This window comes from Pteropus medius, unplaced genomic scaffold, assembly GCF_902729225.1.
Source record: "Pteropus medius unplaced genomic scaffold, Ma_sr-lr_union100, whole genome shotgun sequence".
NCBI classification, from domain to species: domain Eukaryota; kingdom Metazoa; phylum Chordata; class Mammalia; order Chiroptera; family Pteropodidae; genus Pteropus; species Pteropus medius.
The window spans coordinates 526,856-544,623 of NW_024344321.1; the positions used below are offsets into that span (position 1 = coordinate 526,856).

Consider the following 17,768-nt stretch of genomic DNA (forward strand, 5'->3'; position numbering starts at 1 on the left):
CCCTTGCTCCCAGCAGAGAGCATCTCTCCTTCCACCTAACTATTGAATTTCCTATGAGGGGACATCTATCAGAGACACACATGAACATCACCCATTTCACACACCATCTCCATGACAGGTACATAAATGCATGCGCTCGCATATGTACACAGAAATGAGATTTTCTCCTTCTTCCAAAGATTGGCCTGCTAACATAAGTGTTACCTGTGCAGGTGACTGCGCTGAGAAGAGCTTCCTTCCCTTCAATAATGCACAGCAGCAGCTATTGCCAGTCAAGGCTGATGCTGGTTGGAGTTCTTTGCCTTGTCCTCATGTTTTGTTTACCTAGGAGCTAGTTGGACCAATGATTCCAATTATACGGTTTCTTTTCTTTAGTGTGGCATTCAAGCGCCTACTGCCTGCCCTGCGTGTGGTCACTCAACACCCTGTCCCCTTCTGATCCTGGCTACTGCATTTAAAATAGACTCAGTCCTATGAGACAGTGATGAAATGCTCAAGAATCACAAACATGCCCCATGCCCCATTTCCACATTGGTTTGTCAGCACTAGATATCGAGCTGCATTTGCCGTCAGCTCAGTTTCACTGAGGAAAGTGTATAATTACCTGAGGGGTTCTATACAGTCATCTGGCAAGTGATCTGGTAATATTTCATCCACAGTGCTCTGCTCAATAATGCTGTGGAGTGCCTTCTCATTTTTACTTCTTGTGCCTCAAGAGCTCATGAATCGGCTTGCAACAGCCACAGAATATCTAAAGTCTTCTTGACGATTGTTGTTCATACTTGTTGAAAGGCTTCTCAGAGAGCCACAACCATGGTCTAACTCCCTGAGTTTCTGGGTTCATGTGGAGGAATTCCTGGGAGGAACTTCTCTTTGCTTCCGTGACTCACCTAGAGGAGTCTTCAGATTGGGATCAACTATGAGTGACCCAATGACCCCACTAGTAACTACATGAGGCCCGGTCTGATGACTGTGCTGAACCACCTAAAGTGGAATCTAGGTGACCCCAGGGATGATCCTGCAGGAAGATGGGTCACAAGGTGTCCTTGGGCACTTTAGTCAGCTTTCTGTACTTCCTTCTTTAAGATCATGATGTTGGTGACATCTCTGAAACCCTACCGCATTTCTCAATAACTGATAAGGAAGTCTTCTAAGAGCTAAGTAGCTCCTCTCCCCAAACTTGATGATATTATCAATACTAAGGACAATACCAATCTAGCGAATAGGGGCCAGTGACATTTAGTCACATTTTGTTCAGTGCCTATGCTATACAAGCCCCCTTCCATGGTTTGTCACTTTGAGAAGAGAATACGAGAGTTGGGCAAGGAGAGGGTAGGAAAGGGGTATGACGCAGGCATACTCAGACAAAGAATAATGGTGCTCAGATTCCTCTACAGTTTATTGTTACAGCAGAAGTTGTGGGAGACAGGAGAGCACCTTCCACACATAACACACTGTGGTCAGAGCCCCAAGGTAGCCCTTCCCACCTCTATGCCAAGCCCCAAGCAGCCCTGCTCCAGCCTGGCTCCCACCCCCTCCCACTCTAGACACACACTGTCTAGACAGCTACCAAAGTTAGTGCAGCCAATGGCCCCAGGCCCCTTCCTATTGCCCCAGCTCCAATCTTTCCCTCAAACTTGTTCATTGCCCGCCACCTCCCATTCAAACTTTCATTCACACACTGGATGTTTCTATCACATCCTGAGGACCACTAACCCACCAGCAAGCCTCCCCTCACACATTCATTTAGGCCCATACCCTTCAGAGAGCTGAAGAGTTAATGAGACGTCGTATCAGCTTTGGTGAGTGGAGCCCCAGCCCCAAGTCCCTACCCTTGCAATGGGATGAGTAGAGAGAGTCTGGGGGAGGCACCATGGACAACTGCAACGACCTCTTTTCCCCCATCTACAGACACCTAGATAACGGAAAGTGGACACATGCCCTCTCCCCACTAACACCAGAATGAGGGAGAGGGATCATTTAGGGGACTGGGTGCCCTAAGAGATATTAGGACATCTCTCCCAGGAGCTGAGGGGAATCACAGGTTAGAGGTCAAGGTTAGGGTAGCAATCAAAGATCAAGGTCATCTCCACACGTGATCTGCCCAGCTTCCCTTGCTCACTCTGGCCCAGCGCCCTCTGCACCTCCCAGGTTAGTGCTGGGGGAGGTGAGGGCTGGGTCCCACACCAGGCCAAAAGGGCCATTCAACAGGAGACCTCCATGGTGTGCCCCGGGGGCCCTGAAGAGAGAGTCCCGGACTCGCTGCTCTGGGACATGGTGCGAGAGCGGGACCGGCTGCCATCAATGGATGCTGCACTGGTCAGGGAGGCTGTGCGAGAACGAGACAGGCGAGTCATGCAGGATGAGGCCACTGTGGAGACAGAAGGATAAGCAAGCAGTCAGAGAGGAGGTAGGAAAAGAGATGCTGGCAACTCGGAGTTGGTGCTTGGGTGGAGACGAGAGTTACGAATGGGGCCAGGGGCTCAATGAGCTCGATTTGGCAGATGATGCTAAGTCCAGGAATTTTCCTAAAATGCGTCCTCCCCTCAGTGGCCATCCCTCGTCCTGTGCAGCAATCCCTCGTCCGCATGATTCCATACTCACTGTAGCCCATGCCTTGCAGGAAGTACTTGATGGCCTCGGTCAGCTTGCCTGGCTGTGGAAGTAAGATGAGGCAAGAAGACAGGTGAGGTTAGAAGCTGAGCGGGAGCCCAAGGCTGTGGCAGGTTGGGGATGGGCTGTATGGCGAAGGATATAGTTCAGTGCCATTAATACTCCATCCCAGGGATGGCAGGGGTACTCACCTGCGTCAGCTGGGGCTGACCTCCGGAGTCGGCCATCTGCTCAGAAGAGAGCCACCCAGAAAAAGTGACACACACATGAATAAAGTGAGCCAGGCCAAGAGGCAGAAAAGGGTCTCCTTTCCCTGCTTCCCCACTCCAGGCCCTTAGGAGTTTTGCTGTTATTGTTGTTTTGTTTTGTTTTGTTTTTCTCTATGTATGTGTGTTTTGTTTTGTTTTATTTTTTATTTCATCCACTCCACTTGCTCCCAGGCAGGACCCTGGAGGCCTAGAAGTTGAATCTAAGATTCAGGATATAGAGCTCTGGACAGGGGACCAGGCTGGGCATGAAGTAGGGTTACTGACCTTGAGAAAAGAGGTCTGGGTGGGGTCCAGTTTTGAGTTACACTCCACCTGGAGTAAGGAGGAGGCTGAATGAAGGAGGTCACTCACTCCCTATGACCCTTCCCATCCAAGACACCCAGGGATCCAGACCCCAGTTCCTCTCCTATCAGCTCCCTACCCATTTCCTTCCTACCAAGAATCAACCTCTTAGGCACCATGGTTGCTGTCGCTCTTCCTGTCCCTAACCAAGCTTCCCTCTTGGCAAGATACCCCTCTGACCACCAGCCTAAGACTCCAACCCTCCCATGCCCACTCCAAATTCTCTACTGACCACTGCATCTTCATGGGGTGCTTGGTCTCCTACCACCAACATCACAGGGCACCTAGAGGCACAGTGTCGGGGAGAAGGCAGTGAGCACCTGAAACTCCCTTACTCACCCCTTCCCAGAAGAGCAGCTGGAAAATGTCTGGCTCCAAAGTGGAAACAGCCTTCTAAGCCCCACCGATCCCACCCAGAGGATGCAAAGGCAGAAGACCTGGAGCTAGAGGGTGGTGATTTGCTAAATGGGATGGTGCGGGGGAGGTGACAAGAAAATTCCCTGGCAAAAGATTCTTCTTCTAAAGGATACAAGCACCTAGGGAAGACCCAGGGGGAGAGGCAAAGCTATCTCTCTTAAAGTCTTACTTGAGGGTGATATCGCCTCCACGCTCCAAGTTCAGGTCTCGGCGGCTAGAGAAAGGTTAAAAGAGGAGTAGAAATTGTAGGCAGGCAATGCTATCCATCCAGATAGAAACTCCCCCATTAGGAAGCTATCTTCCTCTTAAAAACTACAGTCAAATATTGGTAATTAAAAGTGGGAATCGAAAGGGAAGGTGGTAGGCAGGCCTCAAGCACAATCCCTACAGCCACTGTGCCCTAGGTCCCTGGTCAGAGGGTAGCGAAGGGGGAGGAAAGGCACAAGGACAGATCGTCGTCTGGGAATCCGAAACTCTAAGGGAAGTAAACAGGAGAAAGGGGGACATCTTACATTTCTTCCCTCTGGGTCTGTTCTGCAGCTACCCCAGTTACGCATCAAATCCCTCCCTCCTTGCACACGTTGTACTTTCTAAACTTCTCTCTCCTCTTCTTTGCCTCCCCATTACCTCTAGTCACTGCTTCTACCTTGCTTTCACATGTACACGCACACACACTGCCCACTCACTTGTTGTAGCTGTTCCAGTATAGTTCGATGTTGTCCAGGTTGGGCGCACGTGCAATGATATTTCTATACTTCTGTATCAACTCAGAATTTCTAGACAGCTCTTCCTGAAGGAAAGAAGAGGGAGAAAAATTAGGGTTAGGAAGAGAAGCCAACATTACTGGATGCAAAGAGGCAAACCTGTTTTCCTCCCCATATTCTGTCTCAGCTAAGGAAGTCACCCCAAGCATTCAAGTCCCTGTTGGTCCCTCTTCTTCCCCCATTTTCCGCAACCACATACTTGGCTGAAAAGATGTCCAAGGATCATCTCCGAAATGGAAGAGGTGAGGCCTGTTAACTACGAGGAAAGGGAAGGTGAGAAAGCTCAGGACATTAAGGGAGAAGAGACCCAGGCAAAGTGACACAGCTTCTTTCTTGCTCTATGAAGTTCACAGGTCAATCGTTTATACTGGTAGAGCTTAACTGGACCCATACAAAGGAACCTCCACCCTAGATCTCAGCACACAGGCCCCTGCCAACCTTATGGGCTGCCCAGTCCATCCAACCCTTGGCATTGGGATCAATGTTGATGAGGACAAGACCCTCAACTGTATCCTGGTGGTTAAGCTAAAGGGCGGAAGAAGGAAGAGCAATCAGAGGCAAGGCATGGCCTTATCCCTTCCCCACTGAGTTTCACCCATCTTAGGCTCCCAAGGGGCCTCCCTCCCCACCCCCCAGACCCATGTCCTCCCATCGAAACCCACAGTAGCAAACGAGACTCTCTTAATCAGTCTGCCTAGGCCTTGGACCTGTCTTTCCCTCACTGGGGATTTTTACTCCTTACAGCATATCGTGATAGGATGTAGGCTCCAGCTCCAACACCAATTCCAATTATTGTAGAGAAACTGTGAAGAGAAATATATGTCTAATGGACCCTGGTGTCCAAAACTTTGGCTTTCCAAATTCTTCACCCTCCTTCCTAAGGACACAGGCACACAGAAGGAAAGAAAGGGACCTGCCAAAGAGCTAAAAGCTAACACTGGTAATCAGTGTAGGACCCTGAAATGTTTCCCCAGCTCCCTCTTGGAGAACTAGTGTCCTGAAAAGAAATAGCCATCCACCAACCAACTGTTTTCCTAGGTAGCACTGTGTCCATTCTCAGTTTTCAGGAGCGAGTTAAACTTGTTCCATTTTAGTTCCTGGTTCCTCTAGAGGAACTTAAAAGAAGGAAATTTGAGGCAGGATGTAAAGATAAAACAAACAACAGGAAGAAGGGGGTTAAAGAGCCAAAGGGGTGAACCAGAACGGCCTGGGGCCCTGGTGTCCAGTAAAAGCCAAGCCAAGGACAGAGGTGCCCCACGTGCATATGCAGGAGGCCTTGCCTGTCTTCTTCTTCCTTTCCCCCCTCTCCCTTACACACAGGACTCCCTGTTTCCAGGTGTGTTTATGGAGGAGGGGGAGTAGGAGGAACAGAGGAACAGAGACAGGTCTATCCGGTTCCTCAGGGATTGTCACCCCCTCCTTTTCCATTCTAGCTTCCTGATCCCTCCTCAGCCTGACGCAGGGCTGAGCATAGTCCCTCTTTTTTCCTTTCTTCCATCCATTAGGGCTACTCCGATGACTTAAGTCAGTTTTCCAAACCCACCCACTCACTCTCTCAAAAATCAGTTGAGAGCATGGAGGAGGAAGACTATATCTAGGCCAGAGACCAAAACTCGCCCGGGAACCATGGTGGGCATAACAGTTTTAAGGGCCACCTTGTGCTGGAAAGAGAACTCTGGTTTGGAGGGATCCCCAGGCTTCTCACTTTAAGTACTGCAGGATGCAAGGGATCATGTCTGCAAGCTGGTCCAGAGACGGGTACTGATATCTGGAGAAGAGAGGAATGTTAAGGAAAACACCAACCTGCCCCCATTGCCTTCACCTCAGGGTGTCCTACTGACCCTGTCAGAGAATCACCACTGCCCTCCCTTTCCTCCTCCCCTGGTTCAATCTTCCCCACACTTGCCCTGTGCCTCACAGTCTGATGAGGAGGGAAGGAGCTAATTCTCACCCCACAGGGAACACAGGAGCCCCCTCTTCCATCCCAGGGGCATCCACATGAACCCGCACGAAGTTCTGAATGATTTCCTGCATATCCCCGAATTGAAACAGCGACTGGAAGCAAGATTTATCTAAAGAGAATCCCCAGCACCCAAACAGTAGAATCAGACAGGGAAAAGTGTCCCCAGAACCCACTCTCTTTCTTTCATGCTACAGTCAGACTAGGAGAGAATGTCTCCTTGACATGCCACATGGCTCCCTTCCTGCCCATGCGGACCCTTCCCCTTACACTGGGGTTTTACTCCTCCCCACCCCCGCAAGCCTCTTCCCAAAAAGGAATAGGAGGGGAAGTGAAAGTCCTTACAGTTGAGTCCCACATCATGGTAGGTGAGGATCGCTGGGCGTTTGGGTTTGGGGGTGCCATAGACAGTAAAAGTGACAGAGCCATAAGGTGTCTCCACAGAGTGAGTCTGCAGGAAAATAGGTAACCATCAGGTAGGAGTTAGGCTGAAAAGAAAAGAGGCAGGAGAAAGACCTCTATAAAAGTTGAGGAGTTGATGCAGGAGGAGGGGCAAAGAGAGGAGACGGGAACAAAGTACTAGAAATAAGATCAACAAGAATTCAGTTTAGGTAAATATGACAGTGGAAGATGATTTTTGAGAGTGGAGAAGAATAATGAAAGATCGAAGAGCACTGAGGAACTTTGAGAAGGCAGACGAGTAGGAAAAGGGAGAGCTGGGGATGGGGAAGGAAAGAAATAAAAGGAAAGGAAGCAAAGAGGAGAGCCAGGTAGGGGTGCCTCTCTCTCCTAGGGGAGAGGAGAGCCCCTCCTCCCACCCTGGGACTGCCCCACGCTGTTACCTGTCCCTGGTCCAGGAGGATTCGGGCAGCTAGCTCAGCCTCCTGGAGAGAGACACACACAGACAGATCCACACAGAAACACACAGCCATGAAGAGTCACAGATGGAGAGACAGACATAGATAAAGAGAGATAGGTAAAGAGATAACAGAGACCAAAAACAGAAAGAGGTAACAAAAAGAGACATGGAGAGGATGAAGATTAGTATAGTAACATGACAAAGGCCTGGACTCCAAATTATGGTTTATGGGAACAGAAACATCGGTAGAGGTGGAGAAAGTAGGGATGTGGGTTAAAATGAGATTCTGGATTTGGAAAGGTAGGAGATGGGGAGGCTTGGAGGTCTGGAATTCGGGTCTGGGAGTCAGAGGGTCTCTAATAACCTTGGCGACCTCGGGTGTCTGCCCTGGCAACAGTGGCTTCTCCTCCGTGATCTGCACCTCCTGCAGCTCTGCCATGGTGGCCTGGCAGGGTAAAGAAACATCAAGACTGGAGAGGTTGCCCCTACACCCCCACATCTCTGAATCTTGAATACCTGCTTCCCAGGAGCTGAAGACGACTCTAGAACACAGAGAGCCTTTCCTGCCCAGCTTCATGTCCAAGCCACTGGGGAGGGGTGGGGGGCTGAAGGTGGGAAGAGGATCCAGGACAGCACTTCTCTTCAGATTGGCCATCCTCACTGCTCCCCTCAACACCCACACTTCTGGACCCTCCTCCCCTATCCTGGATGGAAATACCATCCAGGGTGGGGCAGCAGGGCAGCTCGGGTTTCCCAGGCTATATTTAGGGGCCACCCCATACTCCCAGTTAGGTAGGGGGTGAAACTCGTGGCTCAGTGACCGGGTACTCCAAAGATACTAAGGGACTGGTAGTGAGAGCTCACAACTGACTGTAACCTTCAACTAAAGCCCCAAGGTCAGCAGCTCAAAAAGAAAGGGGCTAAAAATGATCTGAGTAACTTGACCAAGAGAGGGACAAGGGACATCTGTGTCCAACTGACCCAAAGTCTCCCTTCCTTCCAAGACTCTCCTTCCCCACTGTGAATAAATCAGCATACATCCAACATTAGTGGGGCCCGTGAGTAGCAGAGCAGGCTTGCAGACCAGCACAGTAAAGAGCCTGCAGCCTGGGGGGTGGGGTCACTTACTGGGCTCCTATTGGCTGGATGCAGTGGGGTTAGGGTTCAGGGTTCTCACTGCTCCTGGCTCTGGGGTCTGAGAAAACAAGGCAATGAGGTGAATGACATGGGAGACAGTCCCTGGGTCTTTTAGGGACAGAAAGCCTCAGCCGAGACCTGGACTACCAAGTCACCATCGCTCCCCAGGTCACTAACCCTCCCCAATCTGTAACCCTGAGTCCAGTGAACACACCTTCTCTAGGCTTCAACCAGAATCAATACAGGTTGGAGGGGCCTTCGGGGCAACACAGTGAGCAGTTATCAGTCCAGGCTATGGGGGGGAGAGGAGGAAGTGCTGATGTGGAGGAAGGAGTGTGGCTTGTGTCAGAACCTCTGGATTCTAATCCCTGGCTCTGCCGCTACTGGTGTGACCTTGGTCCAGTCTGTACTACTCTGGGCCTCAATTTCCTATTTGCAAACTAGATGTGGGGACTAGGGGACCCCCAAATTTTTGACAGCTCTCGAGCGAGACCAGGGTAGCAGAGCATGGCTGTTTCCCTCCGCCATTAAAAAAGAAGAATAATTTAAAAAGCCTCGTGCCTTCGCTTCTCTCCTCCACCCAGTCTTGGTGTGGGTCCCGCGAGTGGAGAAAAGCGAGGAAGGCGGTCCCACGATCTCCTCCCAGCCTCCCCCGACAGACGACCCGCAAGGGCCGAGCGCCAGCTGGGAAGGATGAAGAGTAGAGATGAGACTGACCGGGCCCAGCACGCGGGACCGGTCCCAACGAGTCCTTACGCTGCCTGTCGGCGTGGGGACCGACTCCCTCGCGCTGCGGGCGCGAAGCGCCCTGGACCCTGGACACAGCCTCGCGCACACGCTAAACACGCCCTGCAGCTCGCCGAGCCTCAGCCTTTGTGCGAAGCAGCCCGGCAACCGCTCCCGACCGGCCCCTTCCCGCGAGCGGTCGGCTACCGAAGATTGGGATCAAACCGCCCACCGGCAGAGCTGGCGCCAGCCAGGCCCCGCGGCCCTCGCCTGCCCCTCCCCCTACCTGCTGCCGCCGCGGCTGCTTCCACCTTCACTTGCCTTTGACTCCCCGGCCAGCCTCGGCTAAGGCTCCCCACAGACCTGCCCCCTCTGCCCCTGCCCGCCCATGGCCGACGTCGGCGGTCCGCCCCAGACCCCCCCAGTAAACACGCCCCCTTTACCCCGTCCTGGCTGCCTGCCGCTCCCGAGGGCCTGTGCGGGGGTCCCGAGGGGAGCGCTAAGAAAAGCAAACTGTGGGTGCTTCCGGGCTCCTGTGGCGCTCCCCACAACATCCCCCGGCAACCGGTCGGTTGTGGGTGTGCGGGGATCCTTTAGCCCTGCTGAGAATCCCCACGACCGCCCTCAACACCGCTCCCACCCGTGACCTGGATCTGCCAATCGCACTGTGGCTCCTTCTTTAGTCCCCAGATTCAGTGGTAGGGACGGGTAAGGGGAGACGAACCCAGGGCGCTGACACCCTATGATTTCGACACCGCCCGCCCGGAAACAGAGAGCCTGGTTCAGGAAGGAGAAAGTGGGCGGGGATCGCCGCTGAGCAGGCGGGGGTCTTGCCGGCCAGGAGGGGCAGGTGTGCTAGCACCGACTTGGGGCGGGGGCGTCATCGAGGGCGCAAGAGTTCCAACTCCGGGACGCCCAGGGTCCTGGTACCTCCTCTCTTTACTGCGTCCCGATGCCTGCTGTCCGGCTGGCTGCTCCTAGTGAAGTTGGAAAACAAGGCGGGGAGGGGGCGGGGAATGCGAGAAGGGGGCGCTATAAATAGAGGGGAGATCGCAAGAGGGGGAAGAGGATGGCCAACTGGGACTCCAGGGTCAAGGCCCCAAAGGGGGACGGAGGAGGGGCCAGGGACCCCCAGGGGCTCTGACTCTTGGATAAACAGGCGCGGAGGCGGAGTTAATTCTGCGGGGGTGGAGTGGGGGCTTGAGGAGGACGCAGTGTCCCAGGCCGGGACCCAAGAGACCCTGTGGCATCGCGCTAGCCCCTCCTAGTCCGGCCCAGAGAAGGAGGGTGAGACCAGCTCGGCCCGACTGACTCGCAATGCCCAGGCGACGGTTTCTCAGGGACTGCTGCGTCTCCCTCAGGGCCTGGGTGGGTTTGCTGCCCTAGACTCTTCACTGGCCCTGCCCTTCCCACACCTAGATGCACCTTCCCTGTGCCCCTAAGAGGAAAGCCACCTGGAATGGCATAGTTATGTGGCTAAGGCAAAAGGAAACCAGATTTAATTTCTTCCCACCTGCACCCCTTTCAGCTCCCCTCCCCCCAGGGTCCCCACCCCATCCTCCTTCAGCCTGGTTCCTGAGTTGCCATTTAGGGGGCTGGGCACCAAGCCAGCTGGGAACAATGGCCAATGGAACTGAAGCTGCCAACTGCAACACCAGCACAGATTGCCCCAAGACCCCAAATTGCCCTCCCCACTCCCCGCCTGGGACCACCACCCCATAACCCCCTCACCACCGTCCCCCTCCCCATCCAGGGAACATCAATGCCTTTTCATCCCCACTTGGCAGGGTCTATTGGAAAGAAGGAGGGGTGGATAGGGAGGAGGTGACCCAGAGTAAGAGAACCAGTCAGGATAAAACCCAGCTTTCAACAACCCCAAATCTAAAGGGCCCCCCTTCAATTTCTTAATTTAGAGCACCCAAGTTTTCCTATATTCTTTTCCCCCACTCCCTTCATAACTATTTCCCCAGAAACTGGCACAGAAGCTGGGCACCCTAGCTCCTCACTTAGCCTCCTCTCCCCTCTGGATGCCAGTTTAACACTCCCAGACAAGGAAAAGCTGCTGGAATTAGATCGTACATAAAGATGCCTAGGACAGGAGAGAAATCTCACCAGCCCTCCTGGAACTGGGGGAGAAAGAATGTCTAGAGGGAGAACTTTTTGTTTGCTGCCTTCTCTGATGTGTCTAAAGTAGACTTACTTGGAGTGGGGGAGGGAAGGACCTGGAGGTTCCAGCATCTAAATTCGTCTCTGGGTCAGGATGACTCAGGGGGAACCTGATAAGGGGCCTAGGCAGGGGCGTGGGGCGGGCAGGAGATAGGAAATTTCCACTGAGATCTGTTTGCTTCCTAGGTGCAGGGGTCTCAGCCTGCTGCAGGCAGAAGTGAGGCTGCTTCTGCCCTAAGATAGGGTTACTCCTTGTCAGGGCAGGTCCCAGCCAAACCCTGTATAAATGGCCCAATAAAGATAACCTCTCAAGCTAACTTCCTTCTCTTGGGCCAGAAGTGGCTTCAAACTTTACCTTGAACTAAGCAACAGTTTTAAGTATTTGCTACGAGAAGCCACTGTATAGATGGAATTCAAAGAAGTGTGAAGTCTAGTCATACTCTCTCTAGAAGCTTATGATGAAATAGTTGAGAGAAGGTAAAGAGAGAAAAAGTTAAGAAAAATGGCCTATGTATAAGATGAATTGTTTAAACAGTAAGTCCTATGACAATAGTTTCCCATGCTTCTCAAGTGAGAGTTCAGAGATTTCCATTCCCACATGAAGGTTTTAATATTCTGATAAAGACAAACCATGAATTTAGCAATAATTTCAAGTAGGTTTGTATAATGTTCTGATAATCACGATATCTTTGTCTATAGTGATACTTATATGCACAAAGCATATTGTTTATTCAGTTGACAATCCACATATATACATATCGATTCCAAGGGCCCTTGTACTAATCCAGAAATCCTCACCCCAAGAGGCCATGGCCCACAGACTCGGAACCTTGTCTTAATATAATTCAGAGGAAGAAAAGGGGCTTGTTCCTAGGGTGAGCCACCCTACGACAAGTGCAGCCATGGAGTATTTAAATAGGAGAGAGGGGTATTCTCTCCATGAAGAGAGAGCATGTGGGAAAATTTGGGGGGCAGAAATACACAAGTTATTTTGAAGAATGGAATAGTAGTTGCTTTGTGCAAAGTACTTCACATGTATTATCCCCCAATACCACAGTTTAAGTATTATTATCCTTCCTGTACAGATGAGAAAACTAAAGCTCAGAGATGTTTAGTGACTTACCCAAGACCAACCAGCTAATAAGTGACAAACTTAGGACTCAAATCCTCACCCAGATTCATTCCACTCCAAGGGTATGTTCTTTCCACTATGAGGTAGCCTCGCAAGTATGTAGTGATTAGGCCATTATGGCCCCAGATGAAGAATGATATTGATGAGAGGTGGGTATTGTTTAGTAAGATAGATTGGGGCCACATATGAAGGTCCTTGAATGACAGGAAAAAAAGTTTGGCACCAAAGATCCACAGAGTGTTCTTGAGCAGTAGTGAATAAAAAATAGTTTTGTGAAAAGTAATCTGTTGGAGGGGTTAATAGAGATGAATCATAGGGTAGGTGGGGATACAGCATTCAACTTAGGAAAGAGATCATTTAGAAGTCAGCGTAATCACCTAGATATGACAAAGACTTCAAAAAGTGTGAGAGTAATAGCAACGGAAAAAAAAAAGGAATGGATGTATAAGACAAGGAAAAAACATTTATAGGAACTGGTGACTGCTTAGACAGAAAAGAGAGGAAGTCACCAACCTAGTTGCTCTACTTTAAGGTCCCTGAAGTTTATCCATCTATACAGTTTCTGGCTAGAGAAAAAGCCGAAGAAGAACCCCTGAGGAGCATTCTTGACCTGCACAGAAACTTATCTGGAAGACTTTCAGAGTCTGAGACTCAGGCTCACCCTGACCTATTTCACCCTGACTCACGCAGATCTGTTATACTCCAAGACCCATGCCCTTTCCACATTGGGCCCGTTATTGGTCGCCATCTAAAGTTCCCATTGAGATTGGTCTGCCAAAGCCAGTGGAATTCTCCATGTTGGCCTGGGCCTGGAGAGGAGAAAGGAAAGTAATGTTGAACTGATGCCAACTGTTTTTATTAACCCCTTCCCTGGGCTCTCTTCAACCTTTGTTGAGGGGCAGAGCATAAGGCGATTTGACTGGGCCCCAGCACACTTGATCAAGCTGGGCTGGGATGATGTGGGAAGTCTGATCATCTGGAGAGATCAGAAGGTTGGCAACTTGCACATTTGGTAGGGAAACCAAAACACCCCTCCTCCCAAAACCAGGGCTATAGCTAAGGTGATGTCACATAAACACTACTGAGGTCATAGAACCTTCCATCTCCTCCCCTGTCTGTCTCCCCATTATCACAGTCTCCCCAGCCAGCAGGCTCCCACATATCTGCACACACTTGCATACGAAGGAAGGGTCAGACACCATCCGGGCACTCCTAGGTACCAAAAGTGGTGGGGAAGTGAGTGGTGGTGGTGATTACTCAGAATGCAAGATTCACACTAGTACCCCTAGTGCTGAGAACGGTGGGTGGAATGGGAGTAAGAGAGAAGAGGGTAGAGAGGAAAGGGAGTAGGGATTTGTTCCTGCTGCTGATTCCAATTTTATCTTAACCCCAGTCCTTATTCCCCTCCCTTCAGTCTTCCCTTCCCCTCCCTCACCCCCACGTCTCCCCTCACTACTCTCCTCCCTCACCTCCAGTTGACCATGGCATCAGAAGCAGAAAAAACATTCCAGCGGTTTGCTGTCTTTGGAGAATCATCAAGCAGTGGCACTGAAATGAACAACAAAAACTTCTCAAAGCTGTGTAAAGACTGTGGCATCATGGATGGCAAATTGGTCACTTCCACTGATGTGGACATCGTATTCAGCAAAGTCAAGTAAGGGACCAAAGATAGGAGTGGGGGTGGTGAGTAGAACAAGCAAACTAGTGGGACATGGAAGGGTTCATGGGATGGAACATTTGTAACGGGTCTACTGAGCACCTACCGGGTACCTGGCACTGTCTATTCCCTGTCCTCAAGACATTAGGTGGCCAAGTCTGAGTAAAGGGAGGTTTGGACCTTAGAAGGTAATGAGTTCATATTCCAGAGTCCCTGGATTTGTCTGACTAGGGCCAAGAATGCCCGAACCATCACATTTCAACAGTTCCAGGAGGCAATGAAGGAACTGGGCCAAAAGCGGTTCAAAGAGAAGAACCCAGATGAAGCCCTGGGGAACGTTTATAAACTCATGGAGGGCAAGGATCCAGCTACCACTGGTGTTACTGTGAGTGACATTCTTCATCCCTAATACTTAACCCTGCTTCCTTAAATCCCTGCTGCTCCCACCTCCTCTCCCACACTCTGATGACCCTGACACCTGCCAAGTGATAGGTTAGGGAGGCAGGGCAAAAAGCCTCTGGGGCACTGTTGGTACTGGAACAGACTTTAGAGATCATCCAATCATTTCAGAAATGAGGAAACTGTGGCCCAGAGAGGAGAAGTGACTTGCCCAAGGCCCATGGCTATTTTAATAGTAAAATTTAGACTCATTCCCAAGAGTCCAGTATCTGAGCCAAGCAACTAGGGCCTGGTGGACACAGAGTGCAGAGGACTTGGTACCTGATCCCCACTCTTCTTCCTGCTCTTGTGAAAGGTCTAATCTCTGACTTCTTGCCTCTCGCCTACTCTCTGTTCTCTATTTGTCCCCTCTCTACTAAAAGCTTTTTCTACTCTAGGTTTCAAATAGGACGTACCCAGTGGGAGGGACATCGCTTATTGGGTCTGGGGTTGAAGTCTTCTGGCTGAAGCCTGGTCAGAATAAAGCAGAAAAATCTACACACGTTTCACTCACTCCCACACACCAGACTTTTCCTCCCTCACAAGTAGGTAGCTCTTGCCACAGTTCCTGCCCATAGCCACATGGGCCCTGAAAAGGTGGCACCACGCCATGGGTAGAACACCAGCAGAATCAAAGGCCATCTTTAGAGAAGGGGTGTGATAGTGGAGGAGGAGGGAGAGGGATCAGACCCATGATCCTCTGGCTTACAGAAAGCAACAACCGTTGGTGGAGTGAGCCGGCTGACGGATACCAGCAAGTACACCGGCACCCACAAGGAGCGCTTTGATGAGAGTGGCAAGGGCAAAGGCATCGCAGGACGGGAGGAGATGACCGACAACTCAGGTTATGTGAGTGGCTACAAGGGTGCTGGCACCTATGATAAGAAGGACCACTAGGGAGTAGCCTCATCTTAACCTGCCAGCCCTTGACCCTGCATCTTTAACACCAGGAAGCTTGGGGAACAATAAACATCTGTGTGTGCAGCAGCTAATGAGCTCTGTCTTCTACCAGGGTGAGATGGATGGACCCGTTGCTGTAGAGAGAGGAGAGAAGAGAAAGCCCAAGGAGTCAGGGTTTCTAGCTCGCCATCTTTTGCCTTACTTAGCCTGATGCCTCCAAGCCATAAGTTCGCATTCCCTTCAACAACTGCTTCTAAGATCAGGGCTGAGGAATATAATTGGAGATAAGAGGCGAACTAGATGTGGAGGCAAAAGTATTTGCCACTTGAATTCACATTACTGTTATCCACTCCCCTCTACCTGCCAAAGGGAAGTAGCAACTCCTGATTTGACATAGGATGTCCCAGATGCCACCAACCAGACCCCTGTCCGTCCACCTTCCTAATCTGTTGCAATCCAGGTTTTATTGGGGGAGAAATAGAAGTCGGGTAGGGTGGTCCAAAGATCTACTTAGCCTGAACCCGACTACAAGTTTGTTCTAGAGCTGAGGGAAAGGAGAATCCATTTTCAACACCCAGCTGGAAGTGAGTTTTACCCCACCACAACTCCATCATGGTTCACATGGAACAGAAGGTCCTACTGACTGCTAAAAGTAGACCAAGAAGATGGCTGGAGGTGGGTGGACTCCAGGACTCCGAGAGTAGGAGTTCTAGTGCACTGAGGGGGAAAAAATGAAGTCAGAACTGAGTCAAATGTGTTTTTCATCTTTTTCTTTTTTAATGATTATAGATTCGCAGGAAGATGGAAAAATAGTACAGAGGGGTTCCATGTACCCATCCCCCAGGTTCATCCAATGGTGATACATAACTCGGATGTGGTTTTAAAACCTTCTGTGACTACAACTAGGCCATCTCACCCATCTTGTTGGTGGCAGATCCTAGAGTTTGGGAGACATTAGGAGTTTAGGGAAGAAATAGGATGCAGGAATCTTTGGGGGGATAGGTCAAAGAAGATTAACCTGAAACTCCAGTGAGCCAGGGGAAAATGGTAGAAGGGAAAGAGGTTGGAGAAGACAGGTGACTCAAGGAGGCTGGGAGTGTCGAGGAGACTGCACTGGGCTCCATGGCAGAAGGAGGGAGGAAAAAACATGAAGAAAAGATCCATGATTTCATAGTGAGAAGCAGACTGGGAACTGAGGGGGGTTCTGAGGAACTGAGTCTAAAATGAACCTAAGGGTTTCAGGGATATTCCTATAGAAAGAGACACCCATTGTATGGGTGAGTGAGTGGAGGGAATCCTAAGGAAATGAGGAAGACAGAGAAGAGAAAGGTGGTAGGTGTGGGGAGTTGAGACATAGAGCTGAGTGCCTGTTGCCATGGTGTGAGCTGAGGCTCAGGACCTCCATCCAGAAATCAAGATCTGGCCTAGTGGATAGACGATCGCTGCCAAATGGGCACAGCTTCTTGAGTGGGTAAAACTGTGGGAAAAAGAGAAGGAGGGGGCATGTGGGGGCGGGGGCGGAAACAAGTTGGAAAGAGCCAGAAGATAGTATAACTTTATATGGTGACCAAAGCTCTGGACATTTTTCTCACCTCCCTGGTCTCTTGGGAGGAGACCCTGCCTGCCTTCAAAGTCAGGGAGAAAGCCTTGTACCAGGAATCAGGGTTTTGGCAAAGGGGACAGCTGGTCTGTGGTGGCAATGAGGGGTGGTTCAGGATCAAACCCTCCTTTTCCTAGTAGGTGCCAATGACATCTATGGGTTGACCCTCATACTTTTGGGAACAGAGCAGATAGATCCTTTGGTTGGTTAGGGTGCCATTGTAGCTGCAGCTGGGGGGTGGCTGTTTGGTGACCCGAGAGCAGATTGTGATGGGTAAGGAGTCCTTTGTGACTGTACAATATTGATTGTAATTATCGCAGAAGTTCTCACAGTGCTTGCAGAGCTTCTGGATGGCTCTCCAGGGGGCGTGTATCACATAATGGGTCTCTGGGCAATACCAATCTTGCTTTTTGCCCCGCACATAGGACATCATACCATTACAGTAGCCTTGGAAATCCACTGGGTATTTAACCTTGGGATAGTCAATGTTTACGATGCGGAAGTTTCTGATGGCCATCTGTAGCCCGATATTCATGACCAGAGCTGGCTCTAGACTAAGCTGGAGTAACAGGAGCCAGGCTGCAGCTGGTGCCATTCTTCCTGCAGGTAGAGTTATGGTGTTGTAGCAGAGGTGGGCCCACAGTGGCTGGCTGCTCCTTCCCGGAGCCTCCAGCATTCCCCCAGCCTTCCCTGTGTGCCTTCTCCTACGCCATAAGAGCTGGACTGTATCTCACAGATCATCCAGCCCTAGATCTCATGCTCCAGAGAGAGGAGACACTTGCCTAAGG

General features: G+C 50.8%; 3 protein-coding genes across 12 annotated transcripts in view; 1 reads left to right on the forward strand and 2 right to left on the reverse strand.

Annotated features, from left to right (window-relative positions):
* Positions 1-1,372: 1,372 nt before the first annotated feature.
* NDRG2 (NDRG family member 2) lies at positions 1,373-10,064 on the reverse strand. Of its 10 annotated transcripts, XM_039869841.1 has the most exons (18): positions 10,018-10,064; positions 8,576-8,653; positions 8,353-8,419; positions 7,589-7,669; positions 7,208-7,249; positions 6,711-6,816; positions 6,357-6,477; positions 6,111-6,173; positions 5,148-5,208; positions 4,844-4,930; positions 4,605-4,661; positions 4,328-4,431; positions 3,811-3,855; positions 3,457-3,508; positions 3,147-3,194; positions 2,805-2,840; positions 2,605-2,656; positions 1,373-2,371 (listed from the first exon to the last, which is right to left on the reverse strand). In XM_039869841.1, the coding sequence occupies exons 4-18, from the start codon at positions 7,661-7,663 to the stop codon at positions 2,205-2,207; spliced, it is 1,116 nt and encodes a 371-aa protein (XP_039725775.1). In that variant the 5' UTR covers positions 7,664-7,669; positions 8,353-8,419; positions 8,576-8,653; positions 10,018-10,064; the 3' UTR covers positions 1,373-2,204. The 10 variants fall into 10 exon arrangements, with proteins under 10 accessions (XP_039725775.1, XP_039725777.1, XP_039725776.1 ...); XM_039869843.1 differs by lacking the exon at positions 8,576-8,653 and having other exon boundaries at positions 9,812-10,064; XM_039869842.1 differs by lacking the exon at positions 8,576-8,653 and having other exon boundaries at positions 10,018-10,059.
* Positions 10,065-11,892: 1,828 nt separating this feature from the next.
* On the forward strand, positions 11,893-15,460 carry TPPP2 (tubulin polymerization promoting protein family member 2). Its single transcript, XM_039869853.1, has 5 exons — positions 11,893-12,447; positions 13,076-13,213; positions 13,861-14,039; positions 14,274-14,427; positions 15,192-15,460. Exons 1-5 carry the CDS (start codon positions 12,361-12,363, stop codon positions 15,375-15,377), a joined length of 744 nt encoding a protein of 247 aa, XP_039725787.1. The 5' UTR covers positions 11,893-12,360; the 3' UTR covers positions 15,378-15,460.
* A 677-nt stretch (positions 15,461-16,137) lies between these two features.
* The window catches only part of RNASE13 (ribonuclease A family member 13 (inactive)), a 31,654-nt gene continuing 30,023 nt past the window's right edge, over positions 16,138-17,768 (reverse strand). The window contains exon 3 of the mRNA XM_039869858.1: positions 16,138-17,580. Coding sequence (XP_039725792.1) covers positions 17,114-17,575 — 462 coding nt within the window. The 5' untranslated portion in view covers positions 17,576-17,580 and the 3' untranslated portion in view covers positions 16,138-17,113. The remainder of the gene's footprint in view (positions 17,581-17,768) is intronic.